The sequence below is a fragment of the Scyliorhinus canicula genome, chromosome 27 (assembly GCF_902713615.1).
Source record: "Scyliorhinus canicula chromosome 27, sScyCan1.1, whole genome shotgun sequence".
Classification (NCBI taxonomy): Eukaryota; Metazoa; Chordata; class Chondrichthyes; order Carcharhiniformes; family Scyliorhinidae; genus Scyliorhinus; species Scyliorhinus canicula.
Genome location: NC_052172.1, coordinates 8,821,748 through 8,849,509, shown reverse-complemented (window position 1 = coordinate 8,849,509; position 27,762 = coordinate 8,821,748). Strand labels below are relative to the sequence as shown.

General features: G+C 46.7%; 2 protein-coding genes across 2 annotated transcripts in view; one reads left to right on the top strand and one right to left on the bottom strand.

Moving 5' to 3' along the window:
* Positions 1 to 27,762, top strand: part of LOC119957898 (ryanodine receptor 1-like) — a 463,450-nt gene that overhangs the window by 205,559 nt on the left and 230,129 nt on the right. The gene's annotated exons all lie outside the window — the stretch shown is intronic.
* On the bottom strand, positions 5,878 to 26,063 carry msantd1 (Myb/SANT-like DNA-binding domain containing 1). The gene is made up of 3 exons (XM_038786088.1): positions 25,499 to 26,063; positions 10,271 to 10,549; positions 5,878 to 6,629 (listed from the first exon to the last, which is right to left on the bottom strand). The coding sequence occupies exons 1-3, from the start codon at positions 25,753 to 25,755 to the stop codon at positions 6,371 to 6,373; spliced, it is 795 nt and encodes a 264-aa protein (XP_038642016.1). The 5' UTR covers positions 25,756 to 26,063; the 3' UTR covers positions 5,878 to 6,370.

Sequence of the window (27,762 nt, the reverse complement as noted above, 5' to 3'; positions counted from 1 at the left end):
CTGTTGCCAGATCTTTCTGCCTCTGGAAACATCGTCTTCGAGTCTTTTCTCCAAATTGGTCTTGATTGCATTTCCTCAGCTTTGTAAGACTTTGCAGCTAATGTGGCAGAGATTGTAGCAATCTATTTATTAGCCTGTTTATACAGATAAATATGAATCTATTTATACAGCCCTCCCAATGCTCTCATTTATAATTGGACCCATTAATAGAATCGCAAAGCTACCATCCTGTTGGGATTTTAGCATATATTCTGATCCATCAATTAAATGACACCATTGATTGATGTCATCAAAAGTTGTCTGAAACTGTTGCCTGGGTTAGTTTCTGCAAATCAGCCATAACTAGTGGGGATATAGTAAGATGCCAAACAAGATATCATGGGCGCGATTCTCCGACCCCCACGCCGGGTGGGAGAATCGCGGGAGTGCCGGGCGATTCACGCCACGCCGCCCTGGCACTCCCATGCGATTCTCCCCCCCCCCCAAAAAACGGCGTGTCCCGTTTTGCAACAGGCCGCTCGGAGAATCTCCGGCCAGGATGGGCCGAGTGGCCTGCCTAATACGACCGGTTCACGCCGGCGCCAACCACACCTGGTCGCTGCCGGTGTGAACAGCGCGCGACCACTGCGTGTGGGGCCTGTGGGGGGCGGAGGGAGGATTGAGCACCAGGGGGGTGCTCAGGAGGGGTCTGGCCCACGATCGGTGCCCATTCTTTTCCCTCCGCCGCCCCGCAAGATCAATGCCCCATGTCTTGCGGGGCAGCGGAGGGGAAGACGGTAACCGCGCATGAGCGGGTTGGCGCCGGCCAACCTGTGCATGTGTGGGTGACATCATTTAAGCGCTGCCGGCTGCTTCATTCAGGCGGCGCTGCTTTTACGCAAGTGTCAAGGCCCGGCGCGTGAGATTGATGCGCTGCTGCTCCTAGCCCTGCGGGGGGGGGGGGGGGGGGGGGGGGGGGGGGGGGGGGGGGAATAGGGGGTGAGGAGCGGCCTCTGATGCCGGAGTGAAACACTCCGGGTTTCACTCCGGCGTCGGCACTTTGTCTCCCTTTGGGAGAATTTCGCCCCATAAATCTCTAAATGGATTTCCATAGAATCCCTACAGTGCAGAAGGAGACCGTCTGGCCCTCTGAAAGAGCACCCTCCCTTGGCCCACTCCCCCACCCTCCCCTGTAACCCCACCTAACCTGCACATCTTTGGACTGTGGAAGGAACTGGAGCACCCGGAGGAAACCCACGGAGGCACGGGGAAAACGTGAAAGCTCCACACCATCAACCAAGGCTGGAATTGAACCTGGGTCCTTGACGCTGTGAGGCAGCAATCGGATGGGGAAAGCTATTGCTGAAAATGGTGTACATTGGAGAGAAACTTCTTTTAACTGGACCTTCTTATGCCACTCAATTAATAACTACTGTTTCGTCCCCAGTTAGAATGATGTACCTTGTAATTCATGACATTAGTCGAAGAATCCATATCCAGGACTTAATGGGTAGGACATTTTGTTTCCAGGGTATCGTCGGGATGAAATGCAGTTTGGAAATCCACAGTGGGGGACCCAGAGGGTGATTTTTGAAGAGGTGGCAAATTAAGTGGCTGCCTCCGGGTGCCCCATCAATTAAGGATGGTGGGCAGGCTCCTGAGAATTAAGAACCAACAGGGGGCGGCAGCTGTACTGTCAGTGCTGTGTGCTGTTGAAGTATGGAGGTTATGTGATGCCATTTTTCATTCTTATTCACCAGCCACTAATGGGGTAAATAAGAGAGCTAGAAGTGCTTGGGGCTGTCGGATACGAGGGGGAAAGCCCCATCACCTGCCCTCCACAGTACAGTAGCACAAGTGGATAGCACTGTGGCTTTACAGCGCCAGGGTCCCAGGTTCGATTCCCCGCTGGGTCATGTCTGTGCGGAGCCTGCACGTTGTCTCTGTGTCTCCGGGTGCTCTGGTTTCCTCCCATAGTCCAAAGACGTGCAGGTTAGGTGGATTGGCCATGATAAATTGCCCTTAGTGACCAAAAAAGATAGGAGGGGTTATTGGGTTACAGGGATAGGGTGGAAGTGGGGGCTTAAGTGGGTCGGTGCAGACTCGATGGGCCGAATGGCCTCCTTCTGCACTTTTTGCTCTATGTTCTAAAAGGCACTGCCATAGTTGCGCTTGAGTATTTCAATAATTTTGGCACCTTCTGCATTGAATGGAACCTCTAGCTCTGATGTTTACCCAGCCTGGTGCTGAGAGGCCTTCTGACACGTTGGGTATCCTGCGCGTCAACTTGATAGTTCATGTTGTGATAATGCCCTTTGATGAGCCCTCAAGGGGCTTAATTGTTCCTTCCATGATGCTGTCACCCCAACTCCTTCATAATCCCACGGAGGCAAGAACGTGTCATGGAGACAGTTCAGTGTGTTTTCCCTCCCAGTTTCACCATTCCCCACCTTGTGAGCACAGGCCTTTGAAAATTCACCTTATTTTTGCCTTTGATGCAGGAATAGGGGAGCAGGAATTTTCTTGAGTTTGCAATCCCGCTCCCATCCTGACAGTGCATATCCACTGTATTTCCATCTTGTGGCAAGCACGGACTGGTGACGATTCTGCCGCCAGCTGTTGCATGCTGGGATGGCAATGGAATTGGGAAAATCCTTAGCCCTCCAGCCCTCACCCCCTCCACCAAAACCTCATGCCCCATACATCTCACTCGTGTATTCGCCATTCCCACTTTTTAGTATGCACGAAGTACAGAACCCTTGAGCCCTAAAGCAATACTGGCATTTTAAAAAATCAGGCATTCACCATTCGCTTTGGGGAAAAATGCCCTTCTTATAATCTCATAAAATTTTCAATCAAACACAAGTGAAAGTTCCATTATAGAAATCTTCAATCCCCATTCGCACATCTTAATCAAATAAACACACAGGCATTGAAAACCCACTTCATAGAAAGCTACAATTATTACAGGCTCATAAAACTGTTAATCAAGCAAAACCAGCAATTTTATTTGTAGCGTGGGTATCTGGGGAAAATACGTATCTGGCCATCTGTTGAAACTGCTTCTGTTGATCCAGTTGCCAGATGTCCTCATTATGAATGCTTGGCTGAGCTCCAGGAATAGAGGGACCTGTTTACACAACTTGAAGAGTCTGGCTAGATTTGTGTGATTGACGACTTTAATAACCTGATCTTTATTTGAAGAGATTATCTCAATGTCTGGATGTTTATTTGGACAGGATTAAGAGGCGTAAAGGGGAGTGAAGGTTTCCACAATAGGGCTTACATTGCCTGTGTTTTAGTGCCCTTCTTAACATCGTCATAAAGCTGTCATTTTTTTCAGAGGGAATATTGAGTGGCCCACTTGTTGTGTATCTGGTGCATACTAGATGACGGGTCATGGAGAGGATGTGGGACAAATGGAGGAGCAATGGGTTGGTAAGAGGCAGAGGGCTGAAAGGTTGAGATTGGGTTGACGTCCCAATGAATGGTGGTGTGTCGTCAACCTGCAGGCTGCGCCATCTGCCTGCCTCTGAGGTGGTGGAGCACTTCCAGCCCATGCACACCTTGCCAACGCTAAGATCGGGCTGACGTGCTCCTCCAGTTTGGAGAAGGGTTCGCAGAGTTCGGGAAAATTGCCAATTCCTGCTGCTTGACTAAATACTAGACTAGGCCGTATGCTGAGGTGCTAGCTCTATTCCTTATGCACGCCACTAATTACAGCATGCTGCCTCAAAAAATGGCTAATTTATCCCTGCTCTCTTGATTTCTGTCTGTTAACCAGTCCTGAAATTATGCTACCCCAATCCCATTCATTAATAATAATAATAATAATATCCTTGTTAGTTCGGGGTTTCTCCCCTCATTTTTGTGTTCTGTTCCCAGCTAAAAGGCAGTTTCCACAAGCAAACTATCTCCAATAATCAGCTCCTTTATATTGCATTGGATTTGCAAACCATCATTAACAATACGCCTTTGAATTCTGACGTATCAATTAAAAGTACATTTATCACCGCGGTCTCACCTCTCTTGCAAAAGACAGAAAATAACACACATTCAGACCAACGTGTAAAGATTAAAATGATTTGGTCAAGATTTATTTACAAGCTGAATAACGGATAGAAACCAGTGAGGTGTATGTAGCAAGGTACCGAAAGGGCAGACCACTTTAATAAAACATACGATCACAAAATAAGTATATCTACTTCAGAATGTTTTTTCAAGGCTGATGAACAATAGAACTTCTTGATGAAGGTGAAGTTTGTCATTTTAAAGCACAGTTTAGATGGACACTGGAAGTTTCAGCTCCGATCTCTTGCAAGAGCCAAAACTGAGAAACAGCAATTTGACCAATAACGTGGGATGTCTTTAACATTAAAATTGTTTCCTGAACAGAAACGAGCAGACAGATACTTTAATAGTTTTTATGCCTGATGAGCTGAGGTGTTAATGTCTGAGTACTGCTGCTTCCTCCAGTAGTTTTGCCTGTACGGCCCAATCACCATACATAGATAAAAGCAAACTACTACGGACGCTGGAATCTGAAATAAAGACAGAGAAGACCTGACAATCTCGGCAGGATTGTGACAGCGTCTGTGGAGAGAGGAGGGAGCTAACGTTTCGAGTCAGGATTACTTTGACAGAAGGGTCACCCAGACTCGAAACGTTAGCTCCCTTCTCTCTCTGCAGATGCTGTCAGACCTGCTGAGAATGTCCAGTATTTACCATTTATAGATTATTCCACTCTCTTCAATACACAAACAAGTTAACATTTCAAATAAACTATTCTGGTCGCAAACCACTGTTTGATTGCCAATTGATTGAAACGGAAACAAAAGTCATCTTAATATTGAATGATATTAATATTATAATATTTAATATACTTAATATCGGGTAGCATAGTGGTTAGCACAATTGCTTCACAGCTCCAGGGTCCCAGGTTCGATTCTCGGCTGGGTCACAGTGTGTGCAGGGTCTGCAGGTTCTCCCCGTGTGTGCGTGGGTTTCCTCCGGGTGCTCCGGTTTCCTCCCACAGTCCAAAGCTGTGCAAGTTAGGTGGATTGGCCAGGCTAAATTGCCCTTAGGGTCCAAAATTGCCCTTAGTGTTGTTTGAGTGGGGTTACTGGGTTATGGGAATAGGGTAGTGTGGGCTTGGGTGGGGTGCTTTTTCTAAGAGCCGGTGCAGACTTGATGGGCTGAATGGCCTCCTTCTGCACTGTAAATTCTATGTAAATTCTATGAATATGATGACTGGATGTGATTGCATGCAGCCAGCTTTGTATATGGGTTGCCACAGGACAGTGCGATCTTTCCAGAGAAACGGATAGCCGAAGCTAGTTTAGAATAGGATTTATGCCAACTTTCACTTACATCAACTAAAACAAATCTTTACTTTTTGTCACGGGGGTGCCAGTTGTTATTTAATTTAATAATGTTGACTGTCACAAGTAGGCTTACATTAACACTGCAATGAAGTTACTGTGAAAATCCCCTAGTCGCCACACTCCGGTGCCTGTTCGGGTACACAGAGGGAGAATTCAGAATGTCCAATCATCCTAACAAGCACGTCTTTCGGGACTTGCGGGAGGAAACCGGAGCACCCGGAGGAAACCCACACAGACACGGGGAGAACGTGCAGACTCCGCAGACAATGACCCAAACCGGTAATCGAACCCGGGACCCTGGCGCTGTGAAGCCACAGTGCTAACGCTGTCTAGTCCTTCAAATATAATAGTAAGAAGTCTTACAACACCAGGTTAAAGTCCAACAGGTTTGTTTCAAACACGAGCTTTCGGAGCGCAGCTCCTTCCTCAGGTGAACACCTCGCCATTCACCTGAGGAAGGAGCTGCGCTCCGAAAGCTCGTGTTTGAAACAAACCTGTTGGACTTTAACCTGGTGTTGAAAGACTTTTTACTGTGCTCACCCCAGTCCAACGCCGGCATCTCCACATCATGGCTTCAAATATAAGTAACAGCATGACTTATTTGTCACCCTCAAATGTATGCTTTACTCCCATTGTGACTGTACCTGCCTCAAAGAAAATGCAGATAAAACACAATTTAATTGGTGACAAAGGGAGAGACAATAAGCAAGCAGTTTGCGTGTTTAGTAGATGAGGGTTCAGCCATCTCTACCAGTGAACCACTGCATTTCCTCTACTGACCTTGGGGTGGAAGAACATTGCAAGATGACCTATTATTGTTTAATATTGTTGCTGCATCTATCTGATTTAAAAAAAAAAGTATTTCCTGTGCTGAACAGAATACGAAGTAGAAAATCAGGATTGCTAGATTTAAATCCTTGAATATGTTGCATGTAATTGACCATATGCACACTAGTTTGTCCCCTCTCTCATTCAACATTAGATATCTAAATACACGCAGACCGCACTTAAAAAACATTTGGCTTTTTGGCACCATGCTGGCAAACTACTTTTTCTAACAGATGTAGCATATGCTTCTGCAGCTGTAAGCTTTGATTTAATAAGAGAGTTTGTTGGTCAAGGATTCTCTGCACCTCTCTGTTTGTTTCTTCCACGGCTGCACTTATTTTCTTTTGTTCTTCCAACATTGATTCCATTAGTTTTATACGCTTCTTGTGCAGCTCAGCATTGGATGTTTTCCTCTTTTTAATGGGCGGTGGACCATACCTGCAATGATAAAGCAGAGATGCAGAGTGCCTATCTATAATGCATGTGCTAAATTAAAGATTCAGCGCCTACATTACGACTGCTTGTTTGTGTATTTAAAGCTGATGTCGACCAAACTAAAGATCTTGTAAGGCTGTTTGAGATATGTTTAAACTGCTGCGTAATTGAAATCGCTTTGCAGAGTCTCTCGTCCACTTCTTTATTTTTCTGCTCAAAGATATCTCTCCAGTTTTGAACGATTGAGGTGAGAAACAGTCAGGCAGCAGTTCAGAATCACACGGCATGTGTGGGATGAAGTAACCAGCTTGCGCACTTGATGGCGCAAGTTGCTGGAAAGTGACATTTCATCTTTAGGAAACACATGGGTTCAAATCTCGCCCAGACTTGCATTCACGTTTTTTCCTTCGCTGTAGAGAGGGATAGGAGTTTGGCAGCCTGAACTCAGTTTTCAGTACTTATTCTTTTCTAATAATGTGTGACAACGGACCAAGGTCTCCTCCACAACTCCAGCCGAAAGGGGGCAGGATCGCAGCAGAGAACAGTGAAAAACGTGTGTGGTGACACTCGGGGACGCGATCGAGCGGCCAGACTGCGCCTGAAAAGCGGCTCGCCGCTCCCGGGCTGCGGGACGTTGCAATGTAAATCCCACCCTCTGTGGGCGGGATCACTTTTTGGCAAATCTGCATGTATGTTGGAGAGAGACAGCTTGTCTCTCTCTGCATTATGCAGTTTCCTGAGGCCCCCAAGGTGTTGAGATCCAACCCCTTCGCCTCCGAGACCTCGGGGCGAGAGCCATTCGGTATGGATCTCCACAAACCAGACGGAACTGCACTCGTGGGAGTTTCCCAGGGAGTTTGTGGCCCCAGTCAGCATGCCCTTTGGGCAGGGTGGCACCCTGGCTTTGGTGCCACCTTGGCACTGCCTCCTAGCGGCTGAGGGGGTAGGGGCTGAGTTGGGGGCTCCAGAAATCAGGATGATCTCTTGCGACACAGATGAGTTCCGCGAAGGCAGCTCCTCAGTGCATAGAATGGAGCTAAGTGCAGTGTCGGCCTCATGTTGCCCACTGAGGCGCCCTATCTAACCACGAGAGCCGTTCTATAGCGTCGTGTTTCTCGGCGCCGCGAGCGCTGGGAAAAGGGCAGCTAAACGCGCTCACCACGGGACTTTGTTCCCATTTAGTTAAATCACGCCCTTAATGTCGCCATGCAGAGTTGACAAAGATTTACCGCCTCCTCAAGTTTCATAGATTATCATAGAATTTACAGTGCAGAAGGAGGCCATTCGGCCCATCGAGTCTGCACCGGCTGTTGGAAAGAGCACTATACCCAAGGTCAACACCTCCACCCTATCCCCATAACCCAGTAACCCCACCCAACACTAAGGGCAATTTTGGACATTAAGGGGCAATTTAGCATGGCCAATCCACCTAACCTGCACGTCTTTGGACTGTGGGAGGAAACCGGAGCACCCGGAGGAAACCCACGCACACGCGGGGAGGATGTGCAGACTCCGCACCGACAGTGACCCAAGCCGGCATCGAACCTGGGACCCTGGAGCTGTGAAGCAATTGTGCTATCCACAATTCTACCTTGCTGCCCTTGCTACTGCAATTGCTACTGCAATTGTCCAGTCGTTTCCAGTGCAAATGGTAGCAGGGTGGTTGCCTGATATGCAACAGTCTGGCCACCATAGTTGCTGTTTTGGGAATGTGGCAGTTTGTCCCAGGAAACAGCAACAATGGCTGGGAGGTTAATTCCATGAAGAATGAGGACCATACAGTGACCTCTGTTTCTTTAATCTTGTCCCCATTTGATTCGTCTTTCATCGCTGCTGAGCCCCATCAGGAGGCCAGTCAGCTGACCTTTGACCTTGACCCCATTTATCTGGTACCCTCTTGTGGTGCCCAGCAGCAATCCTGCTGCTATATCACAGGTATGTTCAGTCAAGCGATAGGATTAGTCCTAGAAATCCAACTGGAAGGCAACCATGCATCTGGGATGAACCCCAACCCACTTTCTGATGTTGGGGCAGGGATGAAAGGACAGGGGAAGCAAGTCTGGCATCACAAGAATACGGTTCTGGCCAAAAAAACAAAGAAAATAGCTTGAAGATGTATTCTTTAACACGCGTGCCATACAGATTTATAATATCTAAAAGATTATATTCAGTTCTAAACAATAATAGAACAATTTTGCAAGTTCTGTGAGGCTGCTGCTTTACTGATTGAAGTGACAAATGGCTAAGATCCAATTTTAGATCACTTCAAAGAGCAGCCAATGCAAGTATTTTGCTATCTCCTCATCTAAAGTTTAAATTCCATGCCTGAATTGAATTGTGATTTATAAATGCTTTTAATTAAATGCTCTTATCAGTATAGGGCCATAAATAAATTGGAAAAGACAAGACTGAAGTCACGAAGGGAATTAACCAATTGTATACAGAGGGTCCATTTTGTAAAACCACGGAGAGCGAAGATAAGGTGGCAAAACAATTGTGCAGAGACAATTTAAAGAATAATGGCCGGAATTCTCTCGTGTTTGCGAGTCACTTTTCCCGCCGGCAGCGCAGCTCTGTTGGCGGGTTTCCGGGAGGTGTGGGGTGGTTACCACGGGAAATCCAGTGCGGCGGGAGGATAGAATCTCGCAGACTGCGAACGGCGGACAGCTGAGAACCACGCGACTGGAGGGTGGGAGAATCCAGCCCAATGTGTTTCCTCTAAGAAATCATGAATTTACAGGGGATAACATTAAATCAACAGAAATCAGACGAATCATGAAGTGTATGGAGAAATTCCAAATAAATCAGTGGGAAATTTGCTGGTCCTACAATAGGGGAGATGCAAGTTGGTCTAGCGTGAGTCCAAACCGTGAAATGGACAAAAATGGCCTTTTCTCACTCCGAGTTTAATGTTCCAGGATTAAGCAAGCTTTCACCAGGATATTGATTTGTATCTAGATTCCGTTTTATTTTACTTCTTCTATAATGTGGTCAATAACATGGCTAAACTTTATAACCTTCACCAAAACGTTGCTTCGGATTATTGGTCAAGTATGAAAGCGTGGGGACGAGTCTGAAAAACGTGCACGACCATCGGAAGGATTTTGTTGACTGGTCTTTAAGAAATGGGAATCAAGGAAATCTGGTATAACGGCATCAATTCGGAGAATTTCCATTTAGGAATTAAAGTTTGGACCCCAATTTTGACTGGATTGTTTTCCATTCGTAAGTCACTTGTCAGTCGCTCTTAAGTAGGGGAAAAACTGACAATCAGAGGATATATTAGTAAATTTGAAGATTGTGTTCAGTAGAATTCCCTTTCCCCACTGGCAGCGTACCCCTGCCCACGAGTTCCCCGGCAGATTGAGGTAGCTTCAATCTGAAATCCCATTGACAAGCAGCTGGAAGAGGGAATCCCGCCACGTGTTAACTGCGCACCGTCGAGAAACGCCGGGCACGGTGGACTGGCGAATCCCGCCCAACATCATTTCGTCACCAGGTTAACCAAATGCGCCAAGCAAAGCTCTTAGTAGCAACAACTGAATTGGCAAGCGACCAGCTAACTGGATGGTCTATATGTAATGGTTGAGAGTAAAGAAACCCAATTTGGATTCAGCCCACAATAGCGTTTGCATTTGCCTCACCTGAGTTGTGAAGAATGAAAACTGGATGAGTTTTCTATCAGATCAGACTCACAAGAACTTCCCTCGGATATCAAGATGTCATCAGATACGTTTGGCAGTGATGTTGGTTTTGGTGGGGGTGACGGAGCTTCTGATTTGGAGACTGAAGGTATCTGTAATCCACTTTCCGATATACTGATTTCGTCCTGTCCAGGGAATTGAGCGAGCATGCTGTGGATAGCTTCGTAATATGGCCAGTATGAAGACGAAGCAACACTTCCACATGTAGCTTTGAGTTTTCTAATTGGAATACAAGACATGTGTTTCAAACATTTTTGTCTTATGGCTCAGAGAAAGAAAACAATACCTTTGCTTAACTAAAATAGGATATTTCATTGCTATTTGGAAGGTAGAAATTTTAATTGATTTGCGCGGTTAAGATAGAAGCACAAAGGCAACCTCTCTCTCTGAGATAACAATTGCAGAAGGAATTGCACAATGAAAAACAGCCTTAAATATTATTCCAAAGCGTCACATATTTAATGTTATAGCTGCAGATAAAAAGAAATTGCCCCTTTATAATAGACATATATGCTTATAAACAGTGGTTTAGTAGTTTAGAAATGGAGGATTGCTGAAAGACTGCAAGATGCAAAACAATAAATATATATTTGATAAATTAAAATCCTCCAATAAATGACTTGTGAATCATTAACTTTTTTTGCATGAAACCTTGCCAAGCAGAGGTCAAAATATATGACCTGATAAGCACATGGTCAGAACCCACAGGATGTGTCATTCTGCTGTAATATTTAGGCCTGTTAAGACTACAAATATTTTTAATTTTGATTGCCCGTCAAGCTGAGGTAAATTTAATCCCCCCCAATGTAGAATTTCAACATGGAGTCGAAGGGCAGGATTTTCTGTTTTGTCGGGACCTCGACATTGTGGCTAGGGATGACATGTGGCAAGGAAAGTGGAAAGGTCCTCAAAGTCAAGCTGCCCCCTCCCTTCCCACCCACTGGCTATCTGCTGGGGAGGCTGCTTCCTGTCATCTGCTGTGCCCTTGATGCAGTGGAGGGTCTGTAGGCTAACTGGAATTTTTCAATCGGCTTCTGATAAATGGCTGTAAGCTTGTGGATGGATAGCCATTCCATGACTTACCCCCAAAAAAGATTAACTGCCCAGCCACCTCAATCATAGAACATAGAACAGTATAGCACAGAACAGGCCCTTCGGCCCTCGATGTTGTGCCGAGCAATGATCACCCTACTTAAACCCACGTAACCCGTATACCCGTAACCCAACAATTAACCTTACACTACGGGCAATTTAGCATGGCCAATCCACCTAACCCGCACATCTTTGGACTGTGGGAGGAAACCGGAGCACCCGGAGGAAACCCACGCACACACGGGGAGGACGTGCAGACTCCACACAGACAGTGACCCAGCCGGGAATCGAACCTGGGACCCTGGAGCTGTGACGCATTGATGCTAACCACCATGCTACCGTGAGGCCCTTAAATCAGCCTCCAAAAATACCTGTCCCAAGTCATTCATTGCATTATGTAGAATTCATGTATGGCGTATGTTACAATCCCCATCGAGACCAATAATTCTTTTAAAAAGAGATTAATTTTCCAGCAACCAATGGAAATTACTAATGTCATAATATACACCAGTATATCATGGTGCAGACACACACTGATGGACACACACAGGGACTAATCAACATGTACAAACACCCCAGCCAATCACTAGTTAGAATACACACACTATAAAGGCAGAGGGCACCACGGTTCCCGTTCATTCTGGGTGCTGCCTCTTAGTGTAGCAAGAACTCGCCCAGCCCAGCACAGACTTACAACACGTGCTGAGAGAATCAACTGGGTCAGACAAGGCTTAGGTCTCTAGTTTAAGTTAGCATCATTTAGACCCACAGTCATCGTGTGTTAGTTAGTTAGGTTAGTTAATAAAATTGAGTTGAACCTTCATCAGTGTTGGAAGTGTCTGTTCACCTCTCAAGTCTACACTAGCCAACACTTCAGCTAAAGAACAGCATTTCACAGTTTTGAGCAGTTTACTGCAACAACCAAACTAAAATAATCATCGATCAAACATTACTTAACGGGCAACTATTAATAACTGCACAAAGATAAAGAAAAGGTCCTTTGCGTTAACTAATCAGGATACATCTTGCAACTCCTTTTGCTGCTCCGTTTACTTCTGGCAGATGTATAGCATCACAAGAACAAGTCCAAAGTTACTCTCCCATCTCCAGCAGGCTTGCTTCTCTCTGCCAAATGAGGTTGAAACTTCCAGTGTTCCTTGAAAGTTATTCCACTTGGCCTGAGGTTTCCAGATCTGACTCGAACCAGCAAGACCCCCCCCCCCCCCCCCCGGCAACTCTTTGCTCTTTAAATCTCCAAAAGCTTCATCAATTCTCTCCCCTTCCTTTTGACAGGAAACCTACTCGCCCAAGTATCCTGTTTAGTTGCTAATGGAAAACAATCCCTCTCTGCTCTTCACAGCAGCGTCTGCTTTGATTCTCACCCCGAACGTATCTGCTTTGTCTCAAAGCTGAACCAGGTGCTAAAACCGCCACTAGATTTTTAGTTTACTATTTGAGTTTATTTCCATGTGTCCGCCTTTGGGTGGAGGTGTTTAGCCCACACGCATCATCCCCTTTTCCAGAACGTTCTGTTTCATCTTGTGTTTTAAAATGTCCCCTTTGACCTAATGGTCAATGATCCAACATGTCATAACACATATAATTGTTAACATAGATCTAGTTACGCGGACGATGATGCTTTTTGTAATAGCGTTCCTACTCTGAATAAAGTGCTTACTACAGAGCATTTAGAGTGGCATTCAGCAGTAGTGAAAGGATGTTGCACAGACTTCCTGAAATTTGTCGGTTGTTACCAGGATTCAAAGCTATTCCCCTGCCTCCTTATCTAGTAAGAAGGAGGTATTAAGAGCTGTTATGACACCCTGGGCTAGTGCGCAGTCAATCCCAGCTCCACTTGATCCGGAGTTGCAACACAGTTGAAATATAATTTTTTGTTTTAAAAGTAGCCGAGATCCCTTTGGCTGTTCAATAATTACAGTCACCAGGTTTGTAAATGTAAACACAATTGACTTTCATTATTAACAATATCTATAGTTCAATAAGCAACAAATACAACTGGTCAACAATCTAATTTATATCCCCCCCCACCCTTTTTAATTCTCCCCAACATCGAAACACACGGGACTCTTAAACAAAGGGGAAGGAGGGCTGTAAAAAAATATATATATATAATAAAAGGATAAAACCCTCTTTCTGATGCAAGTCTTCCTGTTAGATTCCTCCTTCAGACTAAGCCTACAGTTGGATGATACCTTTGCCTTCATTCACAACACCCTGGGCTAGTGTGGCCCAGGAGTCACAAAACGTGAATGAACCAATAATTTGTATAAAATTCCTGATATCTTTGACTGCCCAATAATATATAGCCACCAGGTATGTAAGTTGAGCACATTAACTGTTTACTTTTAACAAATAAAGTTGAACTATGTAGTAATTATAATTGAATAATGACCAGCTAACCTACTACACCCCCTCTCTTTAACCGTTCCACTCTCTACCCGCACACATACAAGAGAGACAAATGCAGAGGGATGAGGGGTAAAATAAAGAGGGATTAAGATTAAAAGAAAGGCTGGAATCCTTGCTTCTGATCTTGAAAGTCATTGCAAAAGGCTGTGTTCCCAGAATGCGGAATGATCAAAGCCACTGAGTGATGATCTTCTGGCGATAAGATTCAGTCAGTACTCCCAGACAATATGATTTGTTCTGGGTAGGGGCTGGTGTAGCACACTGGGCTAAATAGCTGACTTGTAGTGCAGAACAATGCCAGCAGCACGGGTTCAATTCCCGTATCGGCCTCCCCGAACAGGCGCCGGAATGTGGCGACTAGGGGCTTTTCATAGTAACTTCACTGAAGCCTACTTGTGACAATAAGAGATTATTATTATTAGATTCACATTAACCTGAATCTTCACTCAAAGTAACAGCCTCAGGCACGTTTAATTCTTTAAGCCTCTTTGTCTCACTTCAGCCCAACTCCAGCCTGAGTTTCAATCTTACTTGGTTTCCAGCTTAACCAGAATAACCTCCAGCCTCACTTGAGGAAAGAATCACACAGGACTTTTCGGAGGGAGAGAGAATCAGCCCTGATCTCCAAAACGAAAGAAACCAGACCGCCTTACTGTGGGGAATATCGAATAGCTCCTTCACTTGGTTTTGTGTCAAACCCTGACTTTGACTCACGGCTTGACTTTATTTATTTGCAATTCAGTCTTGCTCTGTAGAGGGAGACGTTTTTACCCCGGGTCTTTGGTGAGAATCCATTAGATGAGAGAGAGAGAGAGAGAGAGAGAGTCAGACTGCTTTCTCCAGGCTTCTAAACCATACTGAAAGTCAGAAAAAACCTGGTCTCTGGGCAGCATCGTGGCACAGTAATTAGCACTGCTGCCTCAAGGCGCCGAGGATCCCGGTTTGACCCTGGCCCCCGGTCACACTCTGTGTGGAGTTTGCACATTCTCCCCCCCCCCCCCCCCCCCCCCCCCACAACCCAAAAAGATGTGCAGGGTAGGTGAATCGGCCACGCTAAATCATAGCTTGCCCTTTAATTGGAAAAACGGATCGGGTGCTATAAAATTTAGTTTTGAAAACCTGGTCTAACTGAGGATAATTCCAGAGACAGCAGAACCAATCATTGCCCGTCCCCCGAACAGGACCCAGCTTTCAGGTCACTTCATTGGTCACCAGCCAAGCCAGTCAGTGCAGGGCATCACTGATGTCAGACCAAAACTCCACATGCTTCTGGGTTTCCTGGTGACGTAAGAGAAACTGCTTGGCGTTAAAGCCATTAATCATCGATGGACAAATATTGTAATAGCAAAAAGAATAATGGCAATTAAAAGGAGAAAGAGGGAACACGCAGGGATTAAACAGGAAGATCCTTGCACTTCAGTCTGTAATGGTTTTCACTATAGACTCATCAGAGTCGTCTGCCTTCAGACAGTAGGCGGCTGGGAGAGACCGAGAGAGCTGCTTCCACCTTGAGGATCCAGTGACTTCTCTGTAAGTTTACAGTAACAGCAAACAGCCAACGTTTGAGAGAAAACGATAGATAGAGCAACGCAGCTTCCCTTTAGGAGTCCAGGAGCTTTCTGCTGGCTCCTCTGAAAAGCCCACCTGGTAGGACCCAATTATTGTCCGTTGCCAGGCAGATTACTGTCCCTGGCCAATCCATTGGCCACCAGTCAACCAAACTGACCGAATCCCTCCGATATCCCGGGTACCAGAAAGTCTGAGTTCTTCTGTTCAAAAACTTAACTCCATAGCACAGTGTATTACTTTGAACCTTTTGCGTTCCTCACTTCCTCTGCTCGACTTAAAGGTCTGCCTCCATTAAAGATCCATGGACCAAAAATTATACTGACAAAATAAAAGAAATAGGAAATAAGGGAATCAATAGAAAGGGCCTTCACAGAGCCAAGTCATCTAATCCTCCAAACTGTAAGTGAAATTCCAGCCCCATTTTGCTAAACACATGGATGATCTATGCACCTCTCCATTATATAAATAATTCAAACAATAGTCAGTAAAACCTATTTAACTGATTAATAGGGTACTCCAATGCAAGTTTATCTCCATGATTGAACTATTAGCACAGAAGAAGGCTGTTATACATAATGCAAGCTGCATTTCGGAGCCGATTCCACCTACTTGCTTTTTTCCACAGGCACCGTATTCTTCAAATGTGTAAATCCGTATTAAATACTGTGCTGTCTCAGCTTGACTGGTCAGATAAGAAAATGCAATAGGAGTGTGCATACTCTCCATTTTCCTGGATAATTGCAGCTCCAGAAACATCAGGAGCCCAACACCAGCCAGGGAAAAATAAACCTGTTTGATTGGCACCCCATCCATCACATTAAACGTTCGCTCCCTCCAAAGACGGCAATGTGTACCATCTACAAGGTGCACAACAGCAACTCAACTCGGATCCTTGAACAAACATGTGGCTTCTGTCACCTAGAACAAGGGCCGCAGGCACATGGGGAAACTACCACCTTCAGGTTGCACACCATCCCGACTTGCAACTATCATAGAATTTACAGTGCAGAAGGAGGCCATTCGGCCCATCAAGTCTGCACCGGCTGTTGGAAAGAGCACCCTATCCAAGCCCACACCTCCACCCTATCCCCATAATCCAGTTACCCCACCCAACACTAAGCGCAATTTTGGACACTAAGGACAATTTATCATGGCCAATCCACCTAACCTGCACATCTTTGGACTGTGGGAGGAAACCGGAGCACCCGGAGGAAACCCACGCACAAAAGGGGAGAACGTGCAGACTCCGCACAGACAGTGACCCAAGCCGGGAATCAAACCTGGGACCTTGGAGTTGTGAAGCAATTGTGCTAACCACTATGCTACCGTGCTACCCAAACTCTGTCGCTGCTCTCTCCAAGTGGAATTTAACAGCCCAGGTGGCAACAAGGCCACTACTGTGGGGAAAACCACCTACTGTTCTTAAACCAAACCCATTGCTGTCCAACCCCATTGCTCTCCAACCCCATTGCTGTCCAACCCCGTTGCTCTCCAACCCCATTGCTCTCCAACCCCATTGCTCTCTGGCAGGAGCCTGCCTGACTGACCTTGACGAATTCCCGCACCCAATCCAGTGTCACTTTCTAGTGTTCCATGGCTATTCCTTCTCCCAAGGCTTGCCGCCAAAGGGGTTGTGAATAATCCTCCATGTGGTGCGTTGGTACTGAAGAGCCTCTGGCCTCTATTTAGCCAGCAGCTCTAAGAGACAGGACCCCCCCCCCCAAACAATTTAGGCCTTTGGAACCCCAGGGGCAATGGGAAGGTGCCTAGTTGGCTTTCAGTGATGGGAATGGCCTCAGCCACTGGCTCACCAGCAGGTGAACGGGTTCATCACCATGAGCATTAAATCCAGCCCCCAGTTGCTGGGTCAAAATGCTGGAACTCCTACCCAAAGAGCTCTATGAACAGGAACTACACCACATGGATCGGAGTTCAAGAAGAGGCTCACCACACCTTCTCGAGGACAATTGGGCATCTGCATTAAACGGTGATCGTTCCAGTGATGCTCGTGTGACACAAATGAATTTTTAAAAACCCATATTCTAATAATCTTTTTTTTTTAAATCTTGCCTTTCTTTGGGATAATTGTGAATTTAAACCCTCATGTTTTTGAGTCATTGACAAAATAACTTCAAACTATTTATCCTCCCAACTTCTTCCAAACTTTGAACTCTTCCTTTGGATCACCTTTAACTTTCATGTTATAGTGAACCCAATACAATGGGCGCGATTCTCCGCCCCCCCACGTCGGGTGGGAGAATAGCGGGAGGGCCTCACGACATTTTTCACGTCCTCCCGCTATTGTCCCCCTCCCCACGCCACGAATGGCGAGCGGCGATTCTCCGAGGCCGATGGGCCGAGCCTTCACACCCGTTTCACCACGGCAGCAAACACACCTGCTCGCTGCCGTCGTGAAACGGGCGGCAGATGCCCGTTTGGGGCATCTAGAGGCCCGATTGGCACGGGAGCCACACGACTGTGCTCGTGAGTGGACAGGCCCGCGATCGGTGCCCACCGATCGTTGGGCCAGCGTCCAAAACAGATGCACTCTTTTCCCTCCGCCGCCCGGCAAGATCAGCCGGGTGGCTGAGGAGAAAGACGGCAACTGCGCATGCGCGGGTTGGCGTTGTCCAACCTGCGCATGCGCGGCTGACGTCATCGGTCGCGTCAGCCGCCGTGACGCTTGACGTGCGGTCGTCAAGGCCATGACGCACGGGGCCACGCTCCTAGCCCCGTCCTGGGGGGGGTGAATCGGCCCCGGAAGAGGCCGTGAAGTCTGCCGTGGGTCACGGCCTGTCCCACGGCAGCCTTTACGATTCTCCGCATTTGCGGAGAATCGCGCCCAATGTTCTCAACTTCCATCATGATTCCATACTCTCAATGGTGTAATTCTAGTGAATCGACATCGTGTTTATCCACGACTCCAACACCCTTACAGGGGGAGATGGTTGCGCAGTGCTAATGTCACTGGACTAAAAATCCAGAGGCCTCTGGTTAATGCTCTGGAGGCATAGGTTCAAATCCCGTCATGGCAGCTGGTGAAATATGAATTCATTTTCATACCGGAATTGGAAACTAATCTCAGTAACGTTAGGGGCAAATTTGCGTCTGCGTTTGGCGCGTGAATCGGGAAACTAGGTTCTTGACCGGGAGATCTCGTTTCCTGATTTTGCCGCCCCTCGCCCGTGATGTAGCGAGGTTCCCTCCCACAGTTTAAATGCATTTTAATGAATTTAAATATTATTAGAGGGCCTACAGGTCACATCATTCCCCCCCCCCCCCCCCCCCCCCCGCACCTGCTCACTGAAGATTCAAACCTTGCCAACGTGGCATAACGTTGGCGAGGTTCACAGCAGCTTTATGATGTTGAGAAACAGTCAACGGGATCCTGCTGGGGGGGGGGGAGAGGCTGGCACAGGCACAGCTTGGCCTTTAAAGGGGGACACCACACAGTGAAGGGGGTGTGCCAGGTGAGACCTGGCAGCGAGGGAGGGAGTGCCGGCAACACTGGTGGTTGTGCGGGGGGAGGGGTGGGTGTGAAAAGAACACCCCCCCCCCCCCAATACCTCTGTGGTGAGAGAGGAGGTGGGCGTTTCACCTCAGTGCTGAAGATGGCACCTCAATCTTTGTGGAGCTGGCCTTGCTGACTCTTATAAGCTTCCCCCCCCCCCCCCCCCCCGGCCAGACTGACGGCGTAAACCATGCTCCCCATTTTTTTGTTTCCCCAAGAGTGGCTCGAGATCTGGTCTGAGAACTCAGCAGTGACCCGGAAAAGATAGGGAACGGTTTTCAGCCAGAGCCTGACACTGACAAATTATGGGAAAATTCCACCACTTTCACAAAGGGTCATCCAGACTTGAAACATTAGCTCTGTTCCCACAGATACAGTCAGACCTGCTGAGATTGTCCAGCATTTGGTTTTTGTGCGCGAAATTGTCATCGATTGTCATAAAACTCCACACCAGCTGAGGAACAGCAGATTTCCTTCCCTGAAGGGCAACAGTGAACCAGCTGGGCTTTTGTAACAATCGATAATATGGGCAGCACGGTAGCACAGTGGTTAGCACAATTGTTTCACTGCTCCAGGGTCCCAGGTTCAATTCCCGGCTTGCGTCACGTCTGTGCGGAGTCTGCACGTTCTCCCCGTGTGTGCGTGGGTTTCCTCCAGGTTCCTCCCACAGTCCAAAGATGTGCAAGTTAGATGGATTGGCCATGATAAATTGCCCTTAGTGTCCAAAATTGCCCTTAGTGTTGGGTGGGGTTACTGGGTTATGGGGATAGGGTGTTGACCTTGGGTAGGGTGCTCTTTCCAAGAGCCGGTGCAGACTCAATGGGCCGGATGGCCTCCTTCTGCACTGTAAATTCTATGGTTCAGGTCATTAGACTTTTAATTCCAGGTTTTTTTCTTTTTTTAAATAAATTTAGAATAACGAATTAAATTTTTCCAATTGAGGGGCAATTTAGTGTGGCCCAATCCACCTACCCTGCACATCTTTGGGTTGTGGGGGCGAAACCCACGCAAACACAGGGAGAATGTGCAAACTCCACACGGACAGTGACCCAGAGCCGGTATCGAACCTGGGATCTCGGCGCCGTGAGACTGCAGTGCTCCCATCGCGCCACCGTGCTGCCCTAGTTTTTTTTCTTAATTCAAATTTCACCAGCTGGTGTTTTTCTGCTACTGATCTTCTTTGAGACTTTTACCATTTAAGTTGTATTGTCATTAAAGTTTTTTCTTTAACCCCAAAATGTACTACAGAACTTGGGTTTGTACAGCACCTTTAACAACTTCAAGATGTCCAACAGGCTTCACTGCCAAGTCACTGTTGTAAAGTAGCAAGAAGCAGTGTTATAAGCAACAGTGACAGAAATGTTGTTGTGATTCTGCCAAATTTTAGTCAGGATACAGAAGAGAATTACCTTGCTATCCTTCGAAATAGTGGCATATAATATACTCCCTACACACACGCACGACTGTGTGGCAAGATTTAACTCCAATTCAATCTATAAGTTTGCAGATGATATGACTGTGGTCGGTTGTATCTCAAACAGCGTCAAACCAGACTACAGAAGGGAGATAGATCATTTGGTTGCATGGTGTACCGAAAACAACCTCTCTCTCAATGCTGGAAAGATCAAGGAACTGATCATTGACTTCAGGAAGCGTAGTACGACGCAGCCCTCTGTCTACATCAATTGCTCCGAAGTGGAGATGGTCGATAGCTTTAAGTTCCTGGGGGTCACCATCACCAACAGTCTGTCCTGGTCCACTCATGTTGATGCAACAGTCAAGAAAGCCCAACATCGTCTCTACTTCCTATGGAAGCTAAAGAAACTCAGCATGTCTGCATCGACTCGCACAAACTTCTACAGATGTGCGATAGAGAGCATCCTATCCGGCTGTATTACAGCCTGGTGCGGCAACTGCTCGGCCCAAGATCGCAAGAAACTGCAGAGTGCGGTGAACTCAGCCCAACGCATCACACAATGTCATCCTCACATTGATTCTGTATACACCTCCCGCTGCCTCAGGTAGTCAGACAGCATTATCAGAGACCCCTCCCACCCAGACATTGCCTTCTTCCAGATCCTTCCATCAGGCAGAAAGGACAGAAGTCTGAAGACCCGCACATCCAGACATAGGAACAGCTTCTTCCCCACAGCTACTAGACTCCTCCACGACTCCCCCTCGGACTGATCTGTTCCCTGTAAGAACACTATTCACGGCCCCCAATGCTGCTATTATTTGGCCCTTGTTCTGCACTGTTACTAATCTCCAATTGTTGATGTACCATTGCCAATGTACTCTTTTGTCTACTATGTGCGTACTGTGTACGTTCCCTTGGCCACAGAAAAAATACTTTTCACTGTACTGAATGAAAATGAAAATCACTTATTGTCACGAGTAGGCTTCAAATGAAGTTACTGTGAAAAGCCCCTAGTCGCCACATTCCGGCGCCTGTTCGGGGAGGCTGGTACGGGAATTGAACCGTGCTGCGGGCCTGCCTTGGTCTGCTTTCAAAGCCAGCGATTTAGCCCTGTGCTAAACAGCCTCAGTACCTCGGTACATGTGGCAATAAATATCAATCAATCAATCAATGGGCTGAGACCTGAGACAGCAGGACTCTGTTTAACATCTAACCGAATCAATAGCACCTTTGACTGCGCAGAGCTCTTTCAGCACCTCACTGAAGTGTCAGCCTAGATCATGTGCTCAAGGCTTTAAAATGAGACTTCCCTCACAAACCTACCATTGAGCCAAAGCTGACACCTTTGATCTGAGTTTGCCATATATGTACCTGCAACCTGTTTGTAACTCTTCATAGTCGATTACATTCTCCTTTGAAGTTTCATATTCGGGGCCTCACGGTAGCATGATGGTTAGCATCAATGCTTCACAGCTCCAGGGTCCCAGGTTCGATTCCCGGCTGGGTCACTGTCTGTGTGGAGTCTGCACGTCCTCCCCGTGTGTGCGTGGGTTTCCTCCGGGTGCTCCGGTTTCCTCCCACAGTCCAAAGATGTGCGGGTTAGGTGGATTGGCCATGCTAAATTGCCCGTAGTGTAAGGTTAATGGGGGGATTGTTGGGTTACGGGTATACGGGTTACGTGGGTTTAAGTAGGGTGATCATTGCTCGGCACAACATCGAGGGCCGAAGGGCCTGTTCAGTGCTGTACTGTTCTATGTTCTATATTCTAATTGGCTGCAGTGAGAAAATTGATATGATTCCTTGTACGTATATAACTAAAGAACTTGTGTTTAAGGAAAATAATAGAATCCCCAATACAGATGTCCCCAGCAATGTGGCGTCAGGACCAAACAAAATTATGCCCTCTAAGTAACCTATCTTTTTGAAGGAGGTGGGATGGAGAAAATAACTGAATACTAACTACCTCATTGCAATTTGCTCTCAAATTTCTTGTGTTATTCTATATATCCTGGAACTCGGTGCTTAAAAGGATGATATAAGTGGAGGCGATCAATAATTACAGAAGAAAATTACCAATTTTCAGAACGTGGATTTATATTTACTCTTCGCTGTTTTTCATTTGTCCACTGTGTCGCATCCATTGCGATGTGTTACATGTCGCTATCAATTTTTTGAGCAATTAATGTGTCACATCTACTGCATTGCCTTTATCATACTTTGTAATTCCTTGAAAAATGTGATTTTACTCAAACATGACCTACCCTATATAATTGTTTTGGTCTGTCCCCAATTTTCCACAACTTTCTAAGGATTCATTCATGCTTTCTTTTGCAAAGAATCCCTTTGAGGCTCAGTCTCCATGCTCCAGATTATTCCTTTCCAGGTTTTTGAACAGGGACGTAACAATTGGCACTTATTTGGCACTTAGTGGGTGTCACTTGCTTATTCCACAATATCACCATTCCAAGTTTGATAACAGGGTCATTACAGCTGAGAAGAAGCCCATTTCTAATGGAATAGTGTCGATGGGCTTTAGAGGGGTTTCACAGGTCGGCGCAACATCGAGGGCCGAAGGGCCTGTACTGCGCTGTAATGTTCTATTTTTCTATTGTGCATTCGGCCATTAAGCCTATGCTGCCTCTCTGTAGAGCAATCAGTCAGGCCCTTCCCCTCATCTATCCCTGGACCCCTGCAACTTATTTCCCTCAACTAACACATCCAATTTTCTTCTGTAATTATCGATCGCCTCCACTTCCACCATCCTTTTGAGCACCGTGATCCAGGATATATAGAATAAACACAAGAAACTTGAGAGCAAATTGCAATGAGGTAGTTAGTATTCGGTTATTTTCTCCATCCCACCTCCTTCTAAAAGATAGGTTACTTAGAGGGCATCATTTTGTTTGGTCCTGACGCCACATTGCTGGGTACATCAAAACAGCGATTTTTTTCCCCCCGCCTGTCAATTGACCGATTCGTGGCCACAGCACATGCCATCCAATTAATGTAAATGGGTCAGCTCATGAAGCTGAAACAAGAGGTCCTCCAGCTTTAAAGAGAAGCAGCCATTTCAAGTAAGAGAGGTGGGGGTGTGGGCCGTGCCTTCACCTTGAGGCACCCTCTCAGCAACCTTTCAGTTAAAAAGTGGTGAGGAAACGCCTCCGCCGACTGGCCTATGGCTGCAGATTTGGTCAGGCAGGTGAGGACTGGAATACCGAACCCCTGGTGGGAGACTGCGCAAGGCAGCGGGGCCTGAATTCCTGGTGGGAGACTGCGCAAGGCAGCGGGCCTGAATTCCTGGTGGGAGACTGCGCAAGGCAGCGGGGCCTGAAGCCCTGGTGGGAGACTGCGCAAGGCAGCGGGGCCTGAATTCCTGGTGGGAGACTGCGCAAGGCAGCGGGGCCTGAAGCCCTGGTGGGAGACTGTGCAAGGCAGCGGGGCCTGAATTCCTGGTGGGAGACTGCGCAAGGCAGCGGGCCTGAATTCCTGGTGGGAGACTGCGCAAGGCAGCGGGGCCTGAATTCCTGGTGGGAGACTGTGCAAGGCAGCGGGGCCTGAATTCCTGGTGGGAGACTGTGCAAGGCAGCGGGGCCTGAATTCCTGGTGGGAGACTGCGCAAGGCAGCGGGCCTGAACCCCTGGTGGGAGACTGCACAAGGCAGCGGGCCTGAACCCCTGGTGGGAGACTGCGCAAGGCAGTGGGTCTGAATTCCTGGTGGGAGACTGCCGTAAGGCAGCGGGCCCTGAACCCCTGGTGGGAGACTGCGCAAGGCAGCGGGGCCTGAACCCCTGGTGGGAGACTGCGCAAGGCAGCGGGGCCTGAATTCCTGGTGGGAGACTGCGCAAGGCAGCGGGCCTGAATTCCTGGTGGGAGACTGCGCAAGGCAGCGGGGCCTGAATTCCTGGTGGGAGACTGCGCAAGGCAGCGGGGCCTGAACCCCTGGTGGGAGCCTGTGCAAGGCAGCGGGGCCTGAATTCCTGGTGGGAGACTGCACAAGGCAGCGGGGCCTGAATTCCTGGTGGGAGACTGCGCAAGGCAGCGGGGCCTGAATTCCTGGTGGGAGACTGCCGTAAGGCAGCGGGGCCTGTTCACAAAATTACCGTTGGGCCTGCCTATTGATGGGATAATTCCAACTGACATCTGATAATTGTCCTTAATAGACCATTAACTTACCTTAATTAAGTGGCTACTATTGCTGGGGGTGGGAGGTAGCCCTTCTGCTCTCGATCCCACTCTGGATAAATGGTCCAGAAACTAGAAGCTGCTGGTAAGCTGGCCAGCAGCGTACATTTTTGAGCTTGCCTGTCTCCAGCTATACAGCCCCCACATGAGGACAAAGATTCTGTCCAGACTATCCAGTAGTACTGGAGTCCAAGAAAGCAAAACATTTGGTAGTCAAATAATAGGAGGCCTTGATAGCATCCCATACCTCTGGGTTCAAGTCCCACTTCAGGAATTGATGGCCATGCGTTCATATTGCCCTTAGTGTCCAAAATTGCCCTTAGTGTTGTTTGAGTGGGGGTTACTGGGTTATGGGGATAGGGTGGTGTGGGCTTGGATATGGTGCTCTTTCTAAGAGCCGGTGCAGATTTGATGGGCCGAATGGCTTCCTTCTACACTGTAAATTCTGTGATTAAATAAACATGGCCAAACAGGTTGGTTATCAGCCTGTAAGTCCTTCAAATGCTCCTGATGGCTGGGGATACGAGTGGGAGAGTTTCCTGGTCAGTCATATTGCAGAAGCAAAGGGCAAACCACTGCAGTACTTTGCCAAGCGTAACCACGGCCCAATCCGGTGAAAGCCCATGGTCATCAACACCCATTGGGGTTGGTACCTGGAGGAGGAGCTGAATGATGAGCCGCTTGATCCAGTTAAACAATTTGATGGAAGATAAATTTGACCAAACGTGTCCACAGGTGACACACTTTGCTTTGAGGATCCTTGATTTATCCCTAGTCTGTAGCTGAACATTTTCTGGAATCCTGCATTAGAACTTGCTTTCACAGAAAGACAGCTTTGAGCATTTTGCAGAGATCGATTATTCATCACATTAATGAACAGCACAATATTAATACAGAGAAGAAACCCTCGAGGGAAAGAAGAATTTAAAGGCTTAATCATATTTTACAATACATACTTTGCGCTTACCTGTACTGGAAGGTCAAATTAGTAACTTTGGTTCTGATTTGGTCCTTATCTCTACTTATCCCAGTCGCTTCGAAAAATTCTTCGGCTATTTTTTCATACACTTTCGCATTTCTCTTGGCTGTTCGAAGGTCTGATAAATATTCATTCCATATTCGTATCAGGGCACTTGTTTCAACCTCCGTCCAGTTACTTGATCTCTTTGGTTTGTCGATCTGTGCAGCTAAATTGCTGTTGCTGCCACTGTTGCAGGCTGCCATTTTGGAAATACATCAACATATCGTGAGAGGAAGGCTTTAAACATCTTATCTCTGAGAGTTCATGACTGATGACTAATTGAAAAGCTTTTAGATTCTGGCAAGCTTTCCTGAAACCTTTTTAAGAAAGCGTTCAAAAGGTTTCTGATAAAAGGGTTGGTGATGGATGACTAACATTAAGTTCTTTCAAGTGAATGCTTTTGGATGAAAGCTTCTAGGATACTACCTTCTGTCAAGGGTGCAGGGTTTTGGCATTCTGTTCTGTATTTAAATACTTAAAGCTTTTTGAGCTGGTGCCTGTTAGCTCTTGCAGTAAAGTCGGCGTTGCCAGGGTAACATTGTATCAGTAATGGTCTCGCTGATGATGCTACTTTGCCTAAAAGCTTTTAATTGGTTCCCTCCATGCATTGAAGGTTGCTCTTTAATTCTAAAAGCTCTCAGTTGAAACCTTTGAATTAACCATCTGTCGGAAGTGCTAATTAATGTGATTAAGAGCTAAAAGTCTGAAATAGATTAATTCCGTGTGACTAGCCGCATTGTCCACCCTTTCAGTCATTACCAATGGAAAAATACTGTAATTTAGCTTCAGAAAATGCTACCCTTGTGGACAGTCAGTATTTGAAGTGTTAATTGAATTTTACAGCATGTTGTTGCAAGATGTATTGCTGATACAACTGATGCATTTTTGATCTTGAATATGACATATCCTGTTAGTTTTCGGTGCTTTTGACAGCTGGGGTTCCCGAATAAATAAATATATGCTACAAAAGATGCTTTATTACAACAGTTTACGACACATAATGTGGCCCGGTCAAATCGAGACCAGGCAGAAGAATTAAAATCCTCGGTATATAACGTTTAAAAACAATAGCTATTCATTTTAGCTGTTGGGTACCGTTACGTTTGCACTTCTGAATTGCTGTAAAGAACTTTGCGACAATGCAAAGGAGTGACGGTATGATCGGAGCTTGTCCCAATCTTGGGTGCTTTTAATGACATCTTGTGATAATGCAAGCTCCTCAATTTTATACATTTTATACAGTTTGGGCTTGACACTGATGGAGGATAGTGCACTGTTAGGCGAGTTTTAAATAGGATCCAGGGGTCTGTTGACCTTTGCTGGCACCTTTGTTGGGTTACTGGTATAGGGTGGATACGTTGGCTTGAGTAGGGTGATCATTGCTCGGCACAACATCGAGGGCCGAAGGGCCTGTTCAGTGCTGTACTGTTCTATGTTTCTCTCCTGCCCATACCCAGTACAGTTCCAAATTGTCAGCTGAGAGTGCAGCATTTACAGGTTTCCCTTTTGTCTGGGAGAGTGATGCTTGAAGACGGGCAGTATAAATCACACTTAGCTGTTGATCGATAACCTAGCGACTGATTTTAGTGCAATTACAGCTTTAAAAGGTCTTGTTGCTACTGCTGGCTTTTCATGTCCACTGTTCTTGCATTATCAAAACTAATACTTAAGAAGCAGAAATGTTCAAGTTGCTGTGCCACGGTGATGACAATGAATTTGCCAATCCAATGTGAAATACTCCCAGTAATAGATCATGGTGTAATATTTGTTACAAATGATCTATTAAACAAAGCTTCAACCACAAGGCTATTTCACAAGGTTATTTGAGGATTAGAAATTGTGCCGAATGAATATTTGAATGTTAAATAAGTCAAAATTTAGCCTTTTATTGATTTTTACAGCAACATTTTACGTAGAAATCACATAGAATTTACAGTGCGGAAGGAGGCCATTCGGCCCATTGAATCTGCACCGGCCCTTGGAAAACACCCTATTTAAGCCCACACCTCCGCCCCATCACTGTAACCCAATAGCCTCACCCAACCTTTATTGGACACGAAGGGCAATTTATCACGGCCAATCCACCTAACCTGCACATCTTTGGACTGTGGGAGGAAACCGGAGCACCCGGAGGAAACCCGCGCAGACACGGGGAGAATATGCAGACTCCGCACGGACAGTGACCCAGCCGGGAATCGAACCTGTGACCC